The sequence below is a fragment of the Hemibagrus wyckioides genome, linkage group LG07, assembly GCF_019097595.1.
Source record: "Hemibagrus wyckioides isolate EC202008001 linkage group LG07, SWU_Hwy_1.0, whole genome shotgun sequence".
In the NCBI taxonomy this organism is placed as follows: Eukaryota; Metazoa; Chordata; class Actinopteri; order Siluriformes; family Bagridae; genus Hemibagrus; species Hemibagrus wyckioides.
This window is the reverse complement of record NC_080716.1, coordinates 31,631,045-31,655,088: the sequence shown is the minus strand read 5'-3', so window position 1 is coordinate 31,655,088 and position 24,044 is coordinate 31,631,045. Positions and strand designations below refer to the sequence as shown.

The 24,044-nt window shown below is 37.8% G+C and overlaps 2 protein-coding genes across 4 annotated transcripts in view; both read left to right on the top strand.

The window, feature by feature from the left end:
* The window catches only part of LOC131355581 (C-C motif chemokine 3-like 1), a 44,117-nt gene that overhangs the window by 5,628 nt on the left and 14,445 nt on the right, over positions 1-24,044 (top strand). The window lies entirely within an intron of this gene.
* LOC131355579 (uncharacterized) lies at positions 684-22,575 on the top strand. Of its 3 annotated transcripts, none has more exons than XM_058393949.1 (12): positions 686-1,578; positions 2,592-2,631; positions 3,035-3,147; positions 4,670-4,711; positions 5,189-5,230; positions 5,485-5,526; positions 6,954-6,995; positions 7,468-7,539; positions 8,648-8,689; positions 8,937-8,974; positions 10,157-10,253; positions 10,371-10,509. In XM_058393949.1, exons 1-11 carry the CDS (start codon positions 1,518-1,520, stop codon positions 10,205-10,207), a joined length of 585 nt encoding a protein of 194 aa, XP_058249932.1. In that variant the 5' UTR covers positions 686-1,517; the 3' UTR covers positions 10,208-10,253; positions 10,371-10,509. The 3 variants fall into 3 exon arrangements, with proteins under 3 accessions (XP_058249933.1, XP_058249932.1, XP_058249931.1); XM_058393948.1 differs by having other exon boundaries at positions 687-1,578; positions 2,523-2,631; XM_058393950.1 differs by lacking the exons at positions 7,468-7,539; positions 8,648-8,689; positions 8,937-8,974; positions 10,157-10,253; positions 10,371-10,509 and adding an exon at positions 22,219-22,575 and having other exon boundaries at positions 684-1,578; positions 2,523-2,631.

The following is a 24,044-nucleotide window of genomic DNA, read 5'->3' as shown; positions in this document are numbered from 1 at the left end:
TTGGCTTAAATACAAATCAAAGTGATTTTTTCCCATACTGATGTCATGTTGTGTTTTTGACTCTAAACAGATTCTTTTTAATTCTACACATATTCTATTCTTTTGTCTAAACATCTATAAACATTCTAAAATAAAATTTACATAGCAAATCATTAATAACTAAACTACTGTTTTCCACAGTAGCTTTTAAAAAGTGTGAGAGAAAAAGTGCAGGGCATTGTGTGAGAAAATGACCACAGTGCTCTTTGTGGTCAACAGAAATGTGTGTGTGTGAGTCTGTGTGTGTGTGTTGGGGGTTAAGTGCAAAGTAGATAGCGGTTAACACGCTATGTAGCCCATAGATCACGTAGAAGTGTAGTGAAATGTGTAAAATTTGTAAAAACATGTTTAAAAAGCCACAGATAAGTGAGTAACATGGCTGAATGTCAGTTTATGGCTATAAGACAAATGGAAGTGTTTATGTTTTGTTTCATAGTGATGCGTCACATTGCTGAATTTGATCCGTCACTTCTTCTGTACAAACATCTAGAATTCTGTTGCTATTTTTGTCGTTTTCACTGTCACCAACTGCTGCTATATATATATATATATATATATATATATGTTTACATATATGTTTTAACATATATATGTTAAAAAGAAACCACTGGTTTACAGTTATTCAAATTTGCACATTTTCCAGCACTATGTGTCCTGTACTGTACTGTACACATGTTGCGCTTTATGTAGCTAGGATAACTTTCTGTCCTTAGCTCTGTGTTGTCGTTTTTTGTTTTGTAGCTATATGTTATGTTTTTTTATGTAGCACCAGGTTCCTGTTGAAACGTTTTCTCATTTACTGTGTCAGCTATATATGGATGAAATGACAAGACAAGCTTAACACAAACACACACACACACACACACCCTAATTTATCATATCTCCTGCTTATTGCAAAACAACACACACATTAGAGTATTCTCCAGACACTTACCAGTCATTTCTCCCGGCTCCGCCCTCCTTACCTTATCACCTTTAGGTAATGCTGACTGACAAGCCCAGTCTGATGTAGTCCTTCACAACCATGGCAAGGATGGTTTCAGCACTCAGGAGATCAATAGTAAAAGTGAATTGAATTGAATTAGGCACATCTAATAATAAGAAGAATTTTTTTAAAATCTGTGTATTGAGATTTAACTGCTGACATTATACACAAATGTTTAGGACATCTATATAATCTTATAATCTTAATTTATATATAATCTTATGGACTTTACTACAGAAGTGTAAGATGAGTTTGGTTAAAAAAGTGTTAAACATTCAGTTCTTTCTCACTAAGGTGAAAACCGCAGCTGGATTTCCTGTCAGTTTTTTTCCCTCTTAGACAAAGAAAACGTCACCTAAACACACAAACCACACTCTTTCACTCCTCTCACCAGCTATATAAACTGAACAAGGTGATATCTGCATTAATATCTTTCTGTTCCTGACCATCATCTTTATCATCATCATCATCATCCTCCTTGTCAGCAGCAGTCATGTTCTATTGTTCTCTCCTGCTGGTTCTCGCCTGCCTTCAGTCCTTCACAATGGCCCAGAGTAAGAGAAAATTCATCTTTCTTATATTATTATTATTATTATTATTATTATTATTATTATTATTATTATTATTATTATTATTATTATTATCAGTAGTATTAGTAAACTCCTGGTTTATTGTGATGCTGAATTTCCTAAAAAGACGAGCAGGTTGCTGAAAATAAGCAGTGTTAATAAACCCCTGTGTGTTTGTCACACTGTTACAGTAAAATACTGAGTGATGTGGTGTGATGAAGCAGAGTTACTGTTACCACTGGAAAGTTGGTGATTTTCCTGTAACAGCATGTCCCCAAGTGTTTTATTACTCTTACACCAAATTAGCAACGGCTACAATTTTTATATCTTAAAGAATGACCTTTCATATGCTTTACAGTTCCATTTAATGTCAGTGAAACAAGTTACACTTTGTTCTCATTTACATTATAATATATGAGTTCCTGGCTTCTCTTTTTCTCTCTCTTTAATTTAATAAAACAAAACAAAAATACATCTTATCACATTACTGAGAAACATTAAAGTGTAAATTCCTCTGCCTTGAAGATTTTGGAAAAACTAAAGTTTAAAACAAAAGCTCTGACACTGGGGTCAAAAAATATTATTCAATAAATTCAATTCATGTTAAATAAATGTCTCCTTAAAGAAAACTTCACAATATGAACAATTTAATACATTTATCTGTTTAAGTCTCACATGTGCTGTACAGGTCCCTGCTGAGCTGTTAATATGGAAACAAATAACCTGTAAGAATCAGTGCATTAATATAAACCTGCTGTTATAGAAAACTAATCAACACCTTCTGACCAATCAGAGTCCAGAATTCAACTGTGACATAATACAGTTTAATAGCTACAACAGTCTGCATCTGATACTAGATATAAAAGTGTCTAATATTTTCTTATTGAACATTTAATCACAGAACTAAATGCAGAAATGTTTTCACACAGGTCCAAATGGACCAAAGACGTGCTGTTTCAGATTTCAGACTCAACCAGTCCCTATCAAATTTATTGCAGGATATGCCGTAACAGACCAGTGTACTAAATCTGGAGTCATGTAAGCTTTCAGCCCCTCAATAATATATATTTCTTTAATTCATTCATAATAACTTTTCACTTTATGTGGCTTGGACAAACTTCTGTCCTAGCTCTGTGTTGTTTTTGTGTTTAAACTTTATGTTGTATGTTTCTGTAGCACCAGGTCCTGGAGAAACGCTGTTTCATTTAACCATGTACTGCGTCAGCTATATGGGGTTGAAATGACAATAAAGCTTCTTGAATCTTAATTCTTTTTATGCACTCATTTTTATTCATAATAAAAGTTAGTATTTTCAAGTTATCTTTATGGTTATGTGTAACAGAATCTAACTCTATATAATTTTAGAAGTTGGGGTGTGTCAGGATTTTCTGATTTTATTGCAGTTTCACACTGATGTAAATCTTTTCTCTCTTCTCTGCAGCTTTACTCTAAAGGGCGGTCAACTGGTGTGTGCAGATCCTGACCAAATGTGGGTGAAGAACCTCAAGAACAGAATTGACGAGCGTCTGTCTTACAGTCAGGCCCATATTGGAAGTGAGTGAAACTCCACTGAAAATCCATTATAACAAAATGAATATTTCTTTTACAGAATGAAAAGCATGAATAAAAATGCATAATTGCTCCGGCTTATTCAGAACAATCTTTGTGTGCATCATTTCCTGTAATAAAGCAGGCGGATTAAAGTTGTTTTTTTCCTTTTATCTTTAAATAAAAATAAATGTTATGTTCAAAGCAGTTAAGCAGCTTTTGTATGTGTTTTTCTCATGAACTTGTTAAACTGTAAACCTGTAATTACAGAATGTAAATACTTTAAAGACAAAATATCAAATGTTATGCATAAAAATTCTCAAATTTACAAAATGAATAGCAGAACAGCAAACAAACAAACAAACAAAAACAATTGGATGTGACATTTAATGTCAGGAGCTGAAGGGTTTCAGAAAGCATCAGGAGTAATGAATTATTTATTAAATATTACTTTTGTCATAGGAATTGATTATAAACTTTGTGTATGTGTTTTCTGTTACCGTAGCAATAGCTGTATAGTCTGTATAATGTAGTATCTATAAATGTACACTATAATGTTCTTGTCACATCCGGACATTATTATTATTATTATTATTATTATTATTATTATCAGTAGTAGTAGTACGCCTGGTTTATTGTGATGCTGAATTTCCTACAGTAAAATACTGAGTGATGTGGTGTGATGAAGCAGAGTTACTGTTACCACTGTAAAGATGATTTACCCTTAACAGCATGTGTTTTATAAAGCCCAAATGTTTTATTCCTCTTATACCATGGCAATTTTTACATGGTTACAATTTTTATGTCTTAAAGAATAATCTTCAAACATTTTGTCTCTTTATAGTTACATTTAATGTCGGTGAAACAAGCTAGTTTCTGTTCTCACTTACATTATAGCAATTGCATACATTAGTTCTTCACCAGTCTCTCTTTTTATTCTCTCTTTATAAATACAAAAATAGACTATGCTTAAGGTATATGTGTCTGTGGTTTCGGCTTGCCACATTCCTACTGACTGACCCTCCGTGGGGAGGCATTCCCTGTCTCTCGGTTTCTGTGCAGTGTCAGACTGGTAAGGTCTTTCTGCAGACTACGGGTCCCTTCTTGAGATCTGTCTATAGTCCCTGTTAGTTTTAACAACACCCTCGTCTCAGCCTCTGAGAAGTTTCTGACTGTCAAGGTGGCTATGTTACTAGCGTTTACCTTCCTTAAAAAAGTAGTAGATTTGCAGGCCCTCTTGCATAACCTTCTCCTGCTTGACCCTGGACTGGTCAAGGTTTTATATGCCCTTGGTTTTGTATGGTCTTGTTGACCCATGTTGCTGCATCACCTTACCCCACATTGGCCAATAAATCTGGTGTGTTTACACACGTTTCAGACACAGACTCACACATAAACGTTCCCATAGCACTTCATGAGGCTGTGTCTCATGCCCTTCTCAGGGAACTGGGTTACATAAGTAACCTGAGACATTTTTGTATATAAGAGTTAAATTAACTATTATATGATCTTTTATTGTTTTAATCAGAGCATGACAAACAAGTTTCACCTGCTTCAAACAATATACAACGTAAGTAATCACCTATACAATATTTTTGGTTGAATGTAAGTATTTATATTAGTATATATAGTAGCCTCGTACTTTAAAATGTATAATTGTACAGTTATGTCTAGATTTCTAGTATTGTATAGTTTTATCTCCAATGACATAGTATTATCTACAGTTGGATAGTATTATTATGGTAGAACCTACATTAGTATTCATGGTACACTATTATCTCTTCTATTATATTGACATAAATAGAGGAATAGCATTCAGATATATAAATCTGTGTGATCTATATAATCTAAATGTATGTGGCTCCGGATAATTGCATCTCACAAGTGCTGTGAATGTAAACATCAATTTAATTTAGTAGATGTGTTTGGGTTATGGTAGTACAGAAGTAGTTATAGTATTTATAGTGGTATTTGAAAATTGTATAGCTTTTGTAAACGTTAGTATAAGGGTTAAATAACCTATAATATATTTTATTGTTTTAACCAGGGCCTGACAAATCAGTTTTAACTCCCTCAGATAATAAAGAACGTAAGTAAATGAATCATGTACACATTTCTTGTTGTGAATAAGAATTTATATTGTAAATAAGTAGTATTATATTTATTCTAAGAGGTAATATATTTACTCTACTACTTGAGTAATTTGTACTTGGATTAAGCTAGTATAGAAGTATTTATAGTGTAACAGTGCTAGTATAGTAGTATAGACAGTTGTATGGCTTTTGAATGTTAGTATAAGGGTTAAATGACCTACGGTATTATATGTTTTTTTGTTTTAACCAGAGCCTGAAAAAACAGTTTTAAGTGCCTCAGATAATGAAAAACGTAAGTAAATGGATCACATACACATATTATACACATACACATTAGTATCCATAGAAGCATTAATAGTACCTTAATATCTATAATTGTATTGGAATATCTAGAGTTATAGTATCGTATGGTTTTACCTACAGTGGCATAGTAGTATCTACAGTTGTATAGTGTTATTATGGTAGTACCTACATTACTATACATGGCATAATATTATCTTTAACATTATAAAAAGTTGGATGATGTTAGCAGAGAGTAATGTATAGTTGAATAATACCTACTGTGGTATTTATTAGTGTATAAATTTAGGTGAGGCTGATTTTGGTTCATATCGTAGCCTACATGACTTTTCTAATGTTGCTTGGCAGGCTCAACCTAAATACATAGAATGTTGTCTTAGCATAGAATGCCTGCCTTAATGTAGCATTTATTGTGTTTGAGCACAAGTTATATGTTTTCAAGTGGATGAATATTTTGGTGGACTGGTGTTATTGCTAGCAGAGACAGTTGGACTATTTTATTATGTGCTTAACTTTAATATGGTTTTTTATTTACAGCAATTCTGTATGTATTTAGTGTCCTCTCACTCATATATACAGCATTTGCTTGTATTTTAGTATTGTACTCCAATATCTATAGTTTTATCTGCAATGGCATAGTAGTATCTAGTCACGTAGAGTGATTTTGGTGTATATGGTATAGTATTATCATTAACATTATGAGAATATAAATAGAAGAATAGTGTCCAGATGTATAAATATGTTAAATGTAAATTGATCTGGATAAGTGTATCTGGATAAATTGCATCACATACTGGTATCTATAGTGGAATGGTGTCAGTATAGTAGGATCTACAGTGTTAAAGTGTAGGCATAGGAGAATCTATAGTGTTACAGTGTTAGTGTACACCGATCAGGAGTAACATTATGGCCAACTGCCTAATATTGTGTCGGTCCTCCTTTTTCTGCCAAAACGTCCGCCGTCCTGCACTGTGTATTCTGACCCCTTTCTATCAGAACCAGCATTAACGTCTTCAGCAATTTCAGCGACAGTAGCTCGTCTGTTGGATTGGATCACACGTATCTATTTTTGATAGAGACTGACCACTGCAGACCGGGAACACCCCACAAGGGCTGCAGTTTTGGAGATGCTCTGATCCAGTGGTCTAGCCATCACAATTTGGCCGTTTGTCAAACTCGCTCAAATCCTTATGCTTGTGCATTTTTCCTGCTTCTAACATCAACTTTGAGGACAAAATGTTGACTTCCTGCCCAATATATCCCACCCACTAACAGGGGCCATGATGAGGAGCTCATCAGTCTTATTCACGTCACCTGAGACTGCTCACAATGCTATGGATGATCGATGTAGTAGTATAGACAGTTAGCGTATATTAGTTTGTGCTTAAGTTTAATATGACCTTTTATTGTTTCAACCAGAGGCTGATCAACCAGTCTCTACTGCCTCACCCAGTAGAAATGGTAAGTGAATGAATTATATATACAGTATTTCTGTAAACACTCAATAAAAAATGGTGCAGAAAGTAATCATGTACAGAGTATTTGCTTTTTTTCTATTACTGTAATATCTAATATCTATAGTTTTAAATGCAATGGCATAGTAGTATGTACAGTTGTATAAGGTTATTATGGTATACATGGTACAGTATTATCATTAACGTTATAATACAAATAGAAGGATAGTGTTCAGATGTATTAATAAGATTAACAGTGATGCAAATTGCTCAGGATAAGTGCACCTGGATAAATTGCATTGCACAGTGATATCTACAGTGGAATGGTGTTAGTATAGTAGTATCTACTGTGTTAAGGTGTGGGCATAGGAGAATTCATAATGGTACAGTGTTAGCATAGTATTATAGACTGTTGCACTGTTTTACTGTATGTTGGTATAAAAGATATATTTTCATTTAACTTATATTGTTTTAACCAGAGCCTGTTATTACTACTGAACAACTTTCTACTTCATCAGCCTGTCAGGACTCGGGTATGGACACAAGTGCGGGTACTTAATGCTTTTACTGAACATAAAAATACAAACACGTGACACGCAATAGATAAACAGTCACAGGTCAGTGATGTACAAACAATATAAACAAGATCACGTAAGATCAGAAAACAAACAGACTAAAGCCAAGAAAGTTTAACCTACAATAAACAAGGGCTTGATCACAACTGGAACACAGAAACCATTTCTGTATTTGTACTGGGAAGTCTAGTTCCCATCATGACACACCTACTTTAGAACATAATATGACAACAGCACCTCTAGTGGTCTAGTGTTAGTATAGCAGTCTTCACTTTTTCTCTCATTAAACTGAAAAAGCCTTATTTAAAAGTTTAGAGCAAAATGATAAAGGTAGAATATTTTATAGTATATAAACCAAAAATGCTGCAAAGTAGCCTAGTGGGTAGTGTTTCCAACTATATATAAGTGAATATATAGAGTTTGTTTAAACACAATAAGCAATACACATGCATAAAATTAATATTCAAACTAACCTAAAATTGGTGAGGATGGTGATGATGCTTTTTATCTGCTCCATCATGTGTCCAGCCCTGGTCCACTTCAACTTGTTCATCATCTGACTAGAATTAGAGTTTCCGGGTTCACTCGGAGAAGAAACCTGAGTCACGTTGCTGCTGCTGCCTCCAGAGCTGAATTCAGGGATTTTTGATTTTACTATGAAAATGGTTATCTAAGATACATTAGCCCAGGACAGAGTGTCCCGAGATATAGAATATATCAAACTAGAACAAAGTGAAGACTGAAGAGTGATTGGTGAATGATAAGGTGCAGCGATCACCTGGTTCAAAAGTTAAATATAGAATAAACACATTTGATTAGTAAAACAAATTCAAATGTGATGTTTAAATTTACGGCAAAGCTCCACTAAATAACAGCGCTAATAAGTGGGGGGTGTGGTGGGGCGTTTGCCATCAGGACTACAGAACTGACTTGTCAATTTGCTCCACAGCCAATCACGTGCCCCCTCCATGCTCAGGGCCCCAGGGCTTCAGCCCCACCTAGCCCTATTGTTAATACGGCCCTGCTCACAGCCTATGGGTCCACATGCTGTACATGAGTAAAGTTTTGCTATTTTTTATTTTAGCTACAAGTCATCCAACTCAACAGGTTTACACAGAGCAACTGGGTAATTTGTTACTGTTTCTTTTTTAGTGTGTGTGTGTGTGTGTGTGTGTGTGTGTCAATCTGCAGTATTTTTCTTCTAAAGGATTCCTAACAAAGACTAAATCATCTTTATGCCCAATAGGAAGTAAACTACATTTTATAGTATAGTGGTCTCTATAGTGGTATAGAGTTAGTCTAGTTGTGTGGATTTAGTAAATGTTTTTATTATTAACGTAAAATCATAATCAGCTTTTTTTTTTCCAAACCAGAGTCTGACGAGACAGATTCTCCTGTCACACTGATTACGGTATGTAAATAAATGAATCACATGGATGTGCATTTTAGTATTTTTACAAGTATTCTGATTAGTAGTAGTCTAGAGTGTTTATTATCTATAGTTGTAAGGGGAACGTCTGTCATTTTACAGTTTTTGTATAAAATGCTGATGGTGCTATAGTATTAGTATAGGAGTATCTATAGTGGTGTAGAGTAAGACTAGCAGTACATTTAGAGAATTTGTCCTTACCAGATCAACTATCTCGTTTATATCACTCATTACCCTATCTATAGGGCTGTCTTTGTGAATTTAAATTAAGACAACACTCAAGTGTATCAGGACACCTTGAAATCGTATATGTTTAAGCCTGAAACAAAGCTTGTGAGCAGTGAGGCCTTCAACTAAAATGGCCACTTAGTACAACAAAAAATTTAATAACCAGCCCACTTATGTTAGTTTGATGAACTTGGGATGCATCACTTTAGAATTTTTATCCCACAAACTCACAACACACTCCTCCACCCATCTGGAATTTAGAAAACAACATACTGTCCTCCCGCATGTGGCTCTCTGCAGAAATCTGAAACGATTGTACGTGATGTAGCTAATACAATCCACTTCAAATTAGCTTGTGGCTAATTCCGCTGACAGGACAACGCTCAACAAATCAAACTAGTCCGCTCTGTAACAATTAGTGTCTGTGTCTTCACACAAAACTCGAGTAACTCTGTGACAAAAAAAGAAAACATTCATTTGGCCTAAAAGGAAACGTACCTTCAGCAGATGTGGTGATTTCTGTATTCAGTAAACATGGGAGCAGAAAAAAAAGAGCATTCCCTTCGCGCATGGGGTCTTATATCCAGTTATTAACCTTTCACCTTATTGGTCAATATAAGTCATGTGAAAAGCTGGTTTTACAAACGCTCATCAGTTTTTACACATGAATATTATTATATTACATTTTGAACAAAAGAATTCATAAAAAGTAAAACATAATAAGAACAAAGATATGTTTGAAAAATAATTTCTAGGGAAAATAGTATTCAGACCCCATAAATGACCAAGATTAGTACTTTGTTACAAATCCAATAAAAATCCAGAAATCAACCCAGCTTATCTAACATATTTATTTAATTATTTATGTATTTATTTAATAAGCTTCAGAGTGCTAAGCCAGGATGGATAAATGAATGCAGAGATGTTTCCACACAGGTTAAACTGGAGAAGATGTGTATTGCTTCACATACTGGAGGAATCCAATAACTGTAAAAGTCATTAAAGTGTGTGAACATCCAAAAGCTGGAGCCATGTAAGTTTTCATCCAGTTGTTACTCTTCCCTTTGGTTGGTATTTAAAACAACTTGAAATGTATGTTATAATAAGTTATGATAACTAATTGCTATTCAAATGTATTTTTTAACTGCAGGTTTACCCTACAGGAGGACATTGTTCATTTTTTAATATTAAAGGAAATTAATATATAATTTTCCTTTTTTGTATAAATTCCCAATTAAAATGTTATATACATTAAATGAAGTTCATCATAATATCACATTTTTGAGAGCAATATTTAATAAAAAGAGAAGAAAAGTTATTTATATACCGAAATAGATAAAACAAATAATTATATACATGCATGCATACATACATACAGTACATACATACATACATACATACATATGTAGTAGATCTGTGTTGTGTCAAAAATAAAGAGAAGTCAGTGCCTCAGAGACAGGGGTGGGCGATCCTCTCTCAGCCCTTCAGGGACTGACCAAAGCTCCATCCAGACACTTTTTTTTTGGAAAGCGGTCAGCAGCCAAACACAATTACAATGTGGCCAACTGTGAGCTGCTGGGGGTGAAGTTGAAGCTGGAGGAGTGGAAATGTTGGTTGGAGCAGACAGAATTTGTAAATTTTCCCTTTTCACATTTTCAGTGACCAAAAGAAGCTGGACTACTTGTACATCAAGTGTCTGTACCACAGACAAGCACGCAGGTCCCTGTTCTTTAGGCTTAACTTTACCCTCTCTTACCACCCAGGCTCTAAAACACCAAGGCAGATGTGATGTCCCACATGTATTTGGCCATGCCCCAAATGGAGAGAGAGGAGCTGAGCTTGCTCCTAACTTCACACAACACAGCTGCATTTCCACATTCACAGTCACCAGACATCTTTTGATTGTGAATGTTGCTCAGTTGTATAAAATGAAATTCAATTAGATAACCCATACGCAGAGTACCCCTGTTGTACAGCCATGTTTAATGTTCTTGAACCTAACTCAACTTCTTGTTCAACACTCAACTTGTGTTCTGTGACTTAAAATTTCTTTCTTTCATGTTAAGATTTTATGGAATTTCACTTTTTCTGGCTTTAAACTTTTGATTAAACCGTTTGACCAGCCTTTGTGCATGGTTAACACTGGTGCCAAATGATTTAGTCCCCACTAATTAGTACAGTTTGTGTAGTGTCCATGACATAAATATGGTTCCCTGATCAGTCAGGATCTATTTCTGGATCTTTACTTACATGATAACATGGAAGCCTGCCTCTGAAACACCGTGTGCTGAGATGAAGAGGAACTGCTTCCATGTATTGTTTTGCATAATCCACCAGGAAGAACACAAGTGATGCCCATGTGCAGTGCACTCTAATGGACCAACAAGATCCATCCCAATTCTTTAGAAGGGCAGCACACTGGCCTGGGCCTTACCCACACACCTTAGGCTCCAGGGTCAGCAACCCAGCAGGGAGAGACAGACATATTTATTTTTAGGTATAATATAGAATAGAAGCCTTTTTTATCACATAAACATTATGACACAATGAAATTCTTAGCATATGCCAACTTGATAACCATCAGCCGTGATAGAGCATCCCTGGAGCAGTGACGGTTAAAGGCCTTTCTCTAGGGCCCAACAGTAGCAGCTTGGTGGTGCTAGGGCTTGAATTCCAATGCTTGAGCCACTGGACCCACCACTAGGGGTAGCACAAACTGCTCCAGTACCGGTACCAGCTCCAGTAAGAGGTCAGCTACTTCTTCAGCACCATACTTCACCACCAGCAGCCACCTTTGGCAGGCATTGGAAGCTATTGGGTGACCACTAATGGGTAGCTGAGTTTGCCATTCCAGGGTGAAGCCAACCTGTCCCAATAGGTGCAAGGTACTCCAGTCGGTTCACAACTGGCAGCTGGCCATGAGCTGTGCTTTTCCAGACAGCAGTGCAGGAAGTAGACCATCCACTGGGAATGAGACCACCTGCATGCTAAAAGAGGTTCACAAATAATTGCGGGGCATCCTGTGGTCCCATCTTCATCAGTTTGATGAGAGGTGTGACCTGGGTGGGCACTGCAGGATTACCTGCCAGCTGGACCAGGCTCCAAAGCACCTGCCAGTCCTCCAGTGGTATGGTGTTATTATGTTATTATAATAGAATAAAGAGTTGTGTTGGTTTACTATATGCTGGTATAATTACATTTAATAATAATTTTTTCTTTCTTTTAACCTGACAAGCCAGAATCTCCTGCCTCATACAACATGGTATGTAAATGAATCATAGTTTGCTTATACCCCAGCTTATTTGTCTTCAGAAAGCACTCTGTGTACATTTGTTTAAATTGTCTGTACTGTCTTTCTAGAGTAGGGAAAAAGAAGTTATTTACAGAAGATTGGGAAAAAAGAGATGATGGCAAGCAAGCAGTTTAAGAGGCATGTGTATCAGTGTCCCCACTATATCACAGAGTATGACAAGCACTCTCTTTGCTTAGTTTGTTTGTGTAACGGAGCATACTGAACCAGAACACCAGAGGGAGCCATCGCCCGAGTACTGAACTGACTTCCGGTACTCGGGTATTTAAACAGCACGCTGCCCTTTGTTCACTGCAAAGTATCGTGATCTCTGCATTGCATACTGAGCGTTACTCCATTGATTGCCTTGATTATTCCATGTATGATCCTTGCCTGTTCCTGGTTGACCTAGAGTTTCGGTTTTGTGTTTTGGTTTTGTTTCTATAGTGTTTGTTTACCGGTTTTGACCCTTTTTGCCTGCCACTCTGACTTTCGATTTTTGCCTGCCATTTGGATAATAAAGATCTGCATATGGATTCAGCTACACCTGTTTCGAGTGCGTCCTTACAGTTGGAGAGAGGAGCATGCCTGTTCAGCTCTAGAGGGAGCTGGCTATGTGCATTGCGAGAGGTTTACTCTTTGCAAGCTCCAAACCCAATTGGCTCGATTTTTCAGCAGGGCTTCTGTGCATCAGGGCTTGGGCGGGTGTCCGTGCTAGCCTAAAAACAAATCCTAGCCACCCAGCACTCCCCTCCATACTTGTATCAAATGTCTGCTCCCTGGATAATAAACTGGACTACATCCGACTCCAGCAAACTACACGGCATGAATACAGAGACGTTTTTGTTTTTTTGGAGACATGGCTCAACGACAGAGTTCTGTTGTACATCAATGGATCCTATATGGAGATCATCAAGAGCACAAAATTCCTTGGTGTTGAACACCAGCTCCATCATGAAGAAAGCCCAGCAGCATCTCTACTTCCTACGTAGGCTGAGGAAAGTTTCTTTCCTCAAGCCATCAGGCTCCTCAACATCCAGAACTAAACTGTTTCAACTCACAGACACACTCAACTGTGTGAACTGACCTGTGTCCACTGTGTGAGATTTAACACATACATCTGTAACTCCACCCACGCTATAAATGTTTATATTTTGTATTTCCACAATTATTCAATTGCTGCTACTGCTATTTTCTTGCACATGTCAAACTGTCAGCAACTGCTGTAGTACTGTATGTATATGTTTACAAACATATATCTTATAAGAAACTACTGGTTTACAGTTCTTCTAATTTACACATTTTTTGTTTACACAATCTTTCAGCGCTATGTGTTCTGTACTGTTTTTTTGTGTTTTTTTTGTGGTTTCTGTTTGTACTGTCTTCTGTCTTGTACTGTTTGCACCTGGTTGCACATGTTGCACTTCATGTAGCTACAACAAACTTTCTGTCCTTAGCTCTGTGTTTTTGTTTTTGTTCTGTAGCTATATCTTATGTTATGTTGTCTTTGTCTTTATTATTTTAGTCCAATAAACTTGCACTCATTTCAATTTATTTTATGCACTTATGTAGGTTTAGCAGTGAAGAAGTATTAAACTCTGCGCAGATCTGTCTCACTATAACTGAAAACCACAGCTGGACTTCCTGTGAAAGAGGTGTGTGTTTTTTCTCTTTGCGTCAAACTGAAACATTTCACACTTCAAACCAAACCACATGCTACCATTCTTCTCAGAGGACCTTTCAAGTGCTGCGGTGATCTCTTATCATCATCATCATCATCATCATCATCACCACCAGTCCTGTTCTGTCCTGCAGGTTGCATGCCCTTTAGTTCTGCACAATTCAGAGTACGATAAAGATCACTACCTTTATTCTATCATCAAGATCCAGCTACCACCCTCACTGGACCCCTTGCAGTTTATGTATCTTCCTAATTGTCTCATGGATGATGCCATCACCACAACCCTCCATCTGGCCCTCACCCACCTGGACAATAGGGACTCATCTGTAAGAATGATGTTCATAGATTCAGTTCAGCATTCAACACAATCATCCCTCAGCACCTGATTGAGAAGCTGAGCCTGCTGGGCCTGAACACCTCTCTCTGCAACTGGATCTTGGACTTCCAGCACCACCACACTGAGGACTGGAGAACCTCAGGGCTGTGTGCTCAGCTCACTGCTGTTCACTCTGCTGACTCACGACTGTGCAGCAATGCACAGATCCAACCACATCGTCAAGTTGGCCAGTGACACAACCATGGTGGGTCTCATCAGCAAGAATGATGAGTCAGCATACAGAGAGGAGGTGCAATAACTAACAGCCTGGTGGAAAGCCAACAACCTCTCCCTGAACATCGACAAAAGTAAAGAGATGATTGTTTACTTTAGAGGGGCACAGCATGACAGTTCTCCACTGAACATCGACGGATCCTCTGTGGAGATCATCAAGAGCACCAAATTCTTTCATGTGGTGGAGAACTTCACCTGTTCACTCAACACCACCTCCATCACAAAGAAAGCCCAGCAGCATCTCTACTTCCTACGGAAGCTGAGGAAAGCCCATCTCCCTTCCCCCATACTGACAATGTTCTACAGAGGGTCATCTGGAAAGAGGTACTGAAGCATTCGGGCCCTCCTAACCAGATTGTGTAACAGTTTCTTTCCTCAAGCCATCAGGCTCCTCAACACCCAGGACTGAACCGTTTCAACTCACAAACTGACCTGTGTCAACTGTGTGAGCTTCAACACATACATCTGTAACTCCACCCACACTATAAATGTTTACATTTTGTATTTTCACACTTACTCATTTGCTGCTCCTGCTATTTTCTTGCACATGTGAATCTGTCACCAACTGCTGTAATATGTATATGTTTACAAACATATCTTATATGAAACTACTGGTTTACAGTTCTTCTAATTTACAAATATTTTTGTTTGCACTTTTTTTTTTTAGCTCTATGTGACCCATACTGTTTTGTGTTTTTTTGTGTTTTCTGTCTTGTACTGTTTGCACCTGGTTGCACACGCTGCACTTCATGTAGTTACGACAAACTTTCTGTGCTTAGCTCTGTGTTTTTGTTTTTGTTCTGTAGCTACAGTACTTCTTGCACTTGATGCATGCATATTGTGTTTTTCTTTTCATCTTGGGTCCACACACTTCACAGCGCTTCTTTTTGTTGTTTGCTGGCTGCAACCTAGAACACCTAACATTTACACCTCACTCTCACAAGGCATGAGTGTCAGCGGCATCACACACTTCAGGCAATGCAAATAGTGGTTCTGTAGGTCGGTTTGATGGGGCACCAGCATTCTCCTCGTGAATCCTTCTCATGATGGCTGCTGAGGCTGGGGTTCTTGGAACATGTTGTCTTCTCAGGATTTGAGGTCTCACCACTGCCTTTCCCAATTCCTCAAGAAAGAGTTGTCTCCTCTGGAGCTTCCCTCTGTTCCACTCTGGGTTCAGTGCCATCAATGACAGGCGTTGTACGCTGAGATGTCCAATATGTCAAAGAATATCACAAATGGCCAATGTAGGGTCCTCCTTTTGCAGCTGTAGGCAGTCACCAGCTTGTCCATGTTGTCCACCTTTCTTTTTGTGGCATTATAATCCATCATGATCTCTGGTTTTTGATGCTCCTGGCCACAGATTATCCCATCCCTGTGCAGCATACTCATAAGTACCACATTCTTGCCTTTCTTTGGCCAATAGGATACCAGGGATGTGCCAGCCATGTACACAAACTTGGAAAAGTTGACAGGCCTGTTCTTTGTAGTCAGCAGTTGGGGTGGGAGCTCAGACTTGTTTTTTCATAGCGTTCCCACCATGGTCAGCTTCCTCTTTAGGAGTTCCTGTCCCAGTTTGTGTGAGGTTAAAAAAAATTGTCGCATGTGTCCACTGAGTCATGTCCAGGACAACTGTCCTAGGGGCACCTCCATCAGGTTTCCCTGTGTAGACTTGTAAGTTCCAAACATATGAGGAAGTGGCATCACAGGCAGCCCAGATCTTTATACCATATTTTGCAAGTTTAGATGGTATATACTGCCTAAAGGTGCAACGGCCCCTAAATGGCATCAGCTGCTCATCAATGGTGACTGTCCTGATGACTCTCTCTCTCTCTCTCTCACTCACACACACACAGAAACAGCAGGCCCAGGCAGGAGGAGGACAGTGTAGGTAAACAGGACCTACAAGTTCCACATTTGTATTAGCCTCTGCCCAAACATCCTGTATGTAATATAAATGTGTAGGGGGATGTACAGTGTGTGGTCATTGAAAATGTGTTCTGATATATGATCTTCACAGAAAATGACCCAAGGCAAATCATTTGATAAAAAATGAAAACACCATACAAGGGTTAAATATGACTTTTGTCATTCACATTGGAATTGATTATAAACTCTGTGTAAGAATTTTTTTCTGTTTCCATATCAATAGCTAAACAGTCTGAATAATGTAGTATCTGTAAAATGTACACTATAGTGTTCTGCTGGTTCTTGCCAACTTTCAGTTCTTCACAACAAGATAAAGTTCATTCTTTTGATATTTTTGTTACTATTTGTCACATCCAGACGCCCCCACCCTGTGCAGGGCTTGAACCCAGACTTCCGTGGTGGTGCGTGCACCGGCACGCCATAGAGACAGACCCATACGCAGGATACCACGAGGCACTGCTTTATTGACGTAGACAGACAAACATGAGGAAGATGAACCTAATCACTAGACTAACACAACACTAACTAAACTAAAACAAACAAAACCTCTAACATAAACTCCACCATGACTATAACCAGAACATGGAACATTCAACAATGCCAGGTACGCAGGGATCCCTATTTATAGGGCTACACATTAAGGTTAATTGGGAACAGGTGACACAACAGGGTAGGAGAACAATGGGAAAGGCGTGGCACAAAATACAAACAAAGAAGCAGGCTTCCAAGGTTCACCTGTCAGCGCCCTCTCCGGGCGTGGCAGGGAACTGTCCAGCTGTTCATGACACTATTATTATTTCTTCTTCTTCCTCCTCCTCCTCCTCTACTTTTTCTTCTTCTTATTATTAAATCAGTAGTATTAAACTCCTGATTTATTCTGATGAATAAATTTATTCTGCTGAATTTACTAAAAAGATGAGCAGGTTGCAGAAAATAAGCAGCGTTAATAAAGCACTGTTACAGGATGATAAAGCAGAGTTACTGTTACCACCGTAAAGATGATTTTATAAAACCCAAATGTTTCATTCCTCTTATACCACAGCAATTTTTACATAGTTACAATTTTTATGTCTTATAGAATGATCTTTCATTCAATGATCTAGAATGATGTTGTCTCTTTATAGTTAAATTTAATGTCAGCAAAACAAGCTAGTATCTGTTCTCACTTACATTATAGCAATTATAAACATCTGTTCGTTACCATTCTCTCTTTTTATTCTCTCTTCATAAATACAATACATCTTGTCACATTACTGAAAACCTGCAAAGTATAAACTCCTTCATCCTGAGCTACTGTCATAGAAATCTAAACACCTTCTGACCAATCCAGAGTTGAATCCAGAATTCAACTCTGACTTAATACACTTTAACTTTTACATCTGCTCCATGACATATTTTCACGCTCATGTGTTTGTGGTTTTGTTAGATGCTAAACAGAAAACATGGAACTGGAGTTATGTTTGAACATTACATCCCTTCCTTATTTGAGAATAAAACAGAGTCAAACATTCTATTCTATATAATAACCATATATATGTTTAATTGTTTTAACCAGAGTCTGACAAACCGGTTTTAACTGCCTCAGATAATACAGAACGTAAGTAAATTAATCATGTGCATTTCTTGTTGTAAATAAATATTTATATTACTATCCACAGAAACATTATACATTAATATCTATAAATGTATTAGAATATCTAGAGTTATAGTATTGTATAGTTTTGTCTACAGTGGCATAGTAGTATCTACAGTTGTATAGTGTTATTATGGTAGTACCCACATAACTATACATGGCTTAGTATTATCTTTAACATTATAAAAAGTTGGATAATGTTAGCAGAGAGTAACATATAACTGAGTAATACCTATTATAGTATTCAATAGCATATACATTTAAGTGAGGCTGATTTTGGTTCATATCATAGCCTCCATGACTTTGGCAGAGGTCTAGTGACCTTTTGTAATTCAGCCTGAGGGTGGTGTTCTAATGCTGCCTGGCAGGCTCGACCTAAATACATAGAATGCTATCTTAGCATGCCTGCCTTAATGTAGCATTTATTGTGTTTGCCACAATACCAAATTGTGATGGCTAGACCACTGGATCAGAGCATCTCCAAAACTGCAGCTCTTGTGGGGTGTTCCCAGTCTGCAGTGGACAGTATCTATCAAAAGTGGTCCAAGGAAGGAACAGTGGTGAACCAGTGATGGCTGTCCCTTGTGGTCCGATCCAACAGATGAACTACTGTCACTCAAATTGCTGAAGAAGTTAATGCTGGTTCTGATAGAAAGTTCAGAATACACAGTGCATCGCAGTTTGTTGCATATGGGGCTGCATAGCCACAGACCAGTCGGGTCGTGTGCATCACTTACCTGGGGAACACATGGCAGCCGGATGCACTATGGGAAGAAGTCGGTGGAGGCAGTGTCATGCTTTGGTCAATTTTCTGCTGGGAAACCTCCCATTCATGTGGACGTTACTTTAACACGTACCACCTGCCTAAGCATTGTTACAGACCATGTACACCCTTTCATGGAAACGGTATTCCCTGATGGCTGTGGCCTCTTTCAGCAGGATAATGCACTGTGCCACAGAGCAGAAATGGTTCAGGAATGGTTGGTGAGCACAACAACCAGTTTGTGAGACGTGCTGGACAAACAAGTCTGATCCATGAAGGCCCCATCTCTCAACTTAGAGGACTTAAAAGATCTGCTGCTAACATCTTGGTGCCAGATACCACAGCACACCTTCAGGGATCAAGTGGAGTCCATGCCTTGACAGGTCAGGGCTGTTTTGGCAGCAAAAGGGGGACCAACACAATATTAGGCAATTGGTTATAATGTTATGCCTGATTGGTGTGTATATATGATGAAGGTAAATTGATCTGGATAAGTGTATCTGGATAAATTGCATCACATACTTGTATCTACAGTGGAATGGTGTTAGTATAGTAGGATCTACAGTGTTAAGGTGTAGGTATAGGAGAATCCATAGTGGTACAGTGTTAGTATAGTAGTATAGACTGTTGGAGTATATTAGTGTGTGCTTAACTTTAATATGATCTTTAATTGCTTCAATCAGAGCCTGATAAACCAGTCTCTCCTGCCTCACCCAGTAATGGTAAGTGAATTAATTATATATACAGTAATTCTGTATGTATTTTAATATCTACTCACTCAGTAGAAAGGCTACGGGGAGTAATCATGTACACATTTGTGTGTATTGTACCCTAATATCTAAAGTTTTATCTGCAATGACATAGTAGTATCTACAGTTGTAAAGTATGCAATAAATCTACTATGAATCAGTGAATTTAAGTTCAATGTGGGTTTATTATCAGTAATGAAGTAATGAAGGTAATCATTATAAAAACACACACTGGAAAGTTGCCATACATTTAGAAATCATTTTGATCAATTAAATTCATACAAAAGTTAAAATTATTCATATTTATATTGAGACATTTTAGGCTTTTCTGAATGTGACTAGTTAGGCAAACAATGATCAAACAGAAAAGAAACACATTTTTGCTTAACCACAGAAAACAGTTTGAGTCGTGTTTTTGTAGAATTGGGTGTAAACAAGTAAAGTCTAACCTGAAAACAAAACAGTTAAAAACAGTACAGTAATATCAATAATCAAGTGAACAGTAATAATCTATTTCAACGTTCAGTTGGATCTTTTAGAAAGTAGGCCAGATATCTTTATGTATTTCGACATGACGCGGCGTTACTGGTTTTGGAGGAGGAATCATTCTCACAATGTCCTGAAACAGGTACCACAGCACATCTTCTCTTAGTGGCCAGAAGAAACGGTTGACCCCTAGATGGTGCATGCACTTTACCTGCACTTGCATCTCAGTGACTTCTTGAATGATTCCTGGGTAAATGTCTCCATCATACTTCACAGCACACCACTGGCCTTGCTTTTGTGTGAGTCATTGAAGGTGTTGTTTGCTGAACGCCAAAACTAAAGTGATGAGTGTCATTACACTGGCACTCAAAGCTTTGTTTGGCTGTGCAAGGGCAACTTACATCTGGGTATATGATCTCTCCTGGTGCCTCTGTGACCACCTGGTGGATCTGCATAGCAAAATTCCTTTCTGTCTGTACTCTGTGCATGGTCCATCACTGAAGGAATGCACTGTCTCAACAGAAGGATAGGAGGCCTTTACTTCATCCAGGATAGGAGACAGGCGTGCCCATATGGCAGGTGGGCCTTTCTACTTTGAGAGAGTTGGCCCTATGAGTTGGCCCTACTGGGCAACATAGTTGACAATTTTCCCATTTTGACTCATAATTTCAAAAGGTAGGCCTTGCCTGGCTAACCACATGTCATTTTATTAAACAGGAATTTAAATATGAATTTGAATTAAAATAAAAAAAACCATTGTAAATTACAACCATAATAGTAACATTGTTGACGGTCAATTAATATACTCTTTGACAATGCTCTATTTTAGGTTAAATAATGAAATAATACATTTTTTTGTTGTTGTTGTGGGGGGGGGGTCATGCTGGGAACACTTGACAGAACTTTTGTGGACAATAAATAAAATAAGATTTTTTTAATTTAATTAAAAAAAACATTAAATTGAACAATTAAAATTTACTTTTTTATTTTGAAACCAAGACTCACTAAGCTAAAAAATGGACACGGCATAAACTGTCAATTTAGAAACATTGTGGTAATATTTGTTGCCCAAATTTCATCGGAAACTTGAGCTCTATATTGTCCTCTAGCTGCAGCATCTCCACCATGCATGCAAACACCTCTTCCTCTGGCTACTCTTTAATGGCCTCTTACTCTCCTTCCATGTCTTTCACCTCTTTCATCCATGCTTGCAAATAGCAACATAGAGGTGGCTTTATCTTTAATAAATGGAAGAGGAATGATTGCGGATTGAAGAGTTGTGTAAACGAGTTTCACTCAGGTGCATTAGATATATTCATAATTATGCAAGTTCTTTCTATTAGCTGTGAACAGATGTTTTCCTCTTGTTTAACACAGTTAATCCAATAGAGTTTGGGGTCTTTCAATGAGATATGTGGTAAATGTTTTGAAAAATGTATGAAACAAATGAAAAGTGTTAAGCCATTTGCAAGAGAAGACTTATGCTGTGCTAAGAAGGTGATGATGAAGATCAAATGGATCCCAGTTTCATCAAACGTGTTTTAGCAATTGAGAAAAACTGTAATATAAACAGAAGGATACTGTTCAGATGTATAAATATGATTAAAGATGATATCAATTGCTCAGGGAAACTGCACCTGGATAAATTGCATTGCATAGTGGTATCTATAATGGAATGGTGTTAGTATAGTAGTATGTACAGTGTTAAGGTGTAGACATAGGAGAATCCATAATGGTACAGTGATAGAATAGAATAGTACAGAATAGACAGTATAGAATTATGGACTGTTGCACTGTTTTAGTGTATGTTGGTATAAAGGTTGCATTTGTTTTATTTAACTTTTAATATTATTTTAACCAGAGCCTGTTATTACTACTGAACAACTTTCTACTTCATCAGCCTGTCAGGACTCGGGTATGGACACAAGTGCAGGTACTTAATGCTTTTACTGAACATAAAAATACAAACACGTGACACGCAATAGATAAACAGTCACAGGTCAGTGATGTACAAACAATATAAACAAGATCACGTAAGATCAGAAAACAAACAGACTAAAGCCAAGAAAGTTTAACCTACAATAAACAAGGGCTTGATCACAACTGGAACACAGAAACCATTTCTGTATTTGTACTGGGAAGTCTAGTTCCCATCATGACACATCTACTATAGAACATAATATGACAACAGCACCTCTAGTGGTCTAGTGTTAGTATAGCAGTCTTCACTTTTTCTCTCATTAAACTGTGCAAAAGCATCATTTGGAAGAGTTTAGAGCAAAATTTTAAAGGTAGGCAGGTCTGAATATTATATAGTATATAAACGAAAAAAGAAGGTGGCTTAGTGGTTAGCACGTTCGCCTCAAGCCTACAGCATCCTGGGTTTGAGCTTTGCATGTGTGTGGAGTTTGCATGTTCTCCCCAAGCTTGGTGGGTTTCCTCCAGTTTCCTCCCACAGTCCAAAGACATGCTTCTAGGCTGAATGGAGTCTCTAAATTGCCTGTTGTGTGTGAGTGAATGAGTGTGTGTGTGTGTGTGTGCTCTGCGATGGGTTGGCACTCCGTCCAGGGTGTATCCTGCCTTGATGCCCGATGATGCCTGAGATAGGGACAGGCTCCCCGTGACCCGAGGATAGATCGGATAAGCGGTACAGACAATGAAATGAAAAAATAAACCAACAATGCTGCAAAGTAGCCTAGTGGGTATTGTTACCACCTATATATAAGCGAATATATAGAGTTTGTTTAAACACAACAAGCAATACATGTGCATACAATTAATATTCAAACTAACCTAAAATCAGTGAGCATGATGATGACCCTGTGTTCTTTTCCGCTCCATCTGGCATGATCATTTCCAGATTAGACTAAGTTAGAATTTCCGGGTTCACTCGGAGAAGAAACCTGAGTTGCTGCCACTGCCTCCAGAGCTGCATTCAGGGATTTTTGATTTTACTACGAAAATGGTTATCTAAGATACTTTAGCCCAGGACAGAGTGTACTGAGATATAGAATATATCAAACTAGAACAAAAGACGCTGCCATCATGTGAACTAGGACACCGGGTTTTAAACATCGGACCATGCTTCCCAGGCTTGTTTCCCTCTCCAGCGTTTAAAGTGAAAAGGGTTAAATTCAGTCCCGGTATCTGAAGTGTAATGAGAGACTGCAGGGAGATACAGGGGGGGAAATAATATATCTAGCATCTCTCATCAGTATGACGACTCTCATTAAACACAGCGTGTACTGTGCCAGTGCTGCCTGGCTGCTTGGCCGTCATCCAGCATGTAAAAGATAGAATCTGTGCATCAGGTCAGAAACAGCTCAAAGAAAAAGTGCTGTGAAAAGACTGCCAAACACTTGATGTAGCATGAGAGCCAGGCTTTCAGTGATGACGCTTCTGTTGTTTTCAATTGAATAAAAAAAAGAGGAATGTGTAGTGTGTAGATGCCCATCAGTCACAGCCCTACAAGTGAAGACTGAAGAGTGATTGGTGAATGATAAGGTGCAGCGATCACCTGGTTCAAAAGTTAAATATAGAATAAACACATTTGATTAGTAAAACAAATTCAAATGTGATGTTTAAATTTATGGCAAAGCTCCACTAAATAACAGCGCTAATAAGTGGGGGGTGTGGTGGGGCGTTTGCCATCAGGACTACAGAACTGACTTGTCAATTTGCTCCACA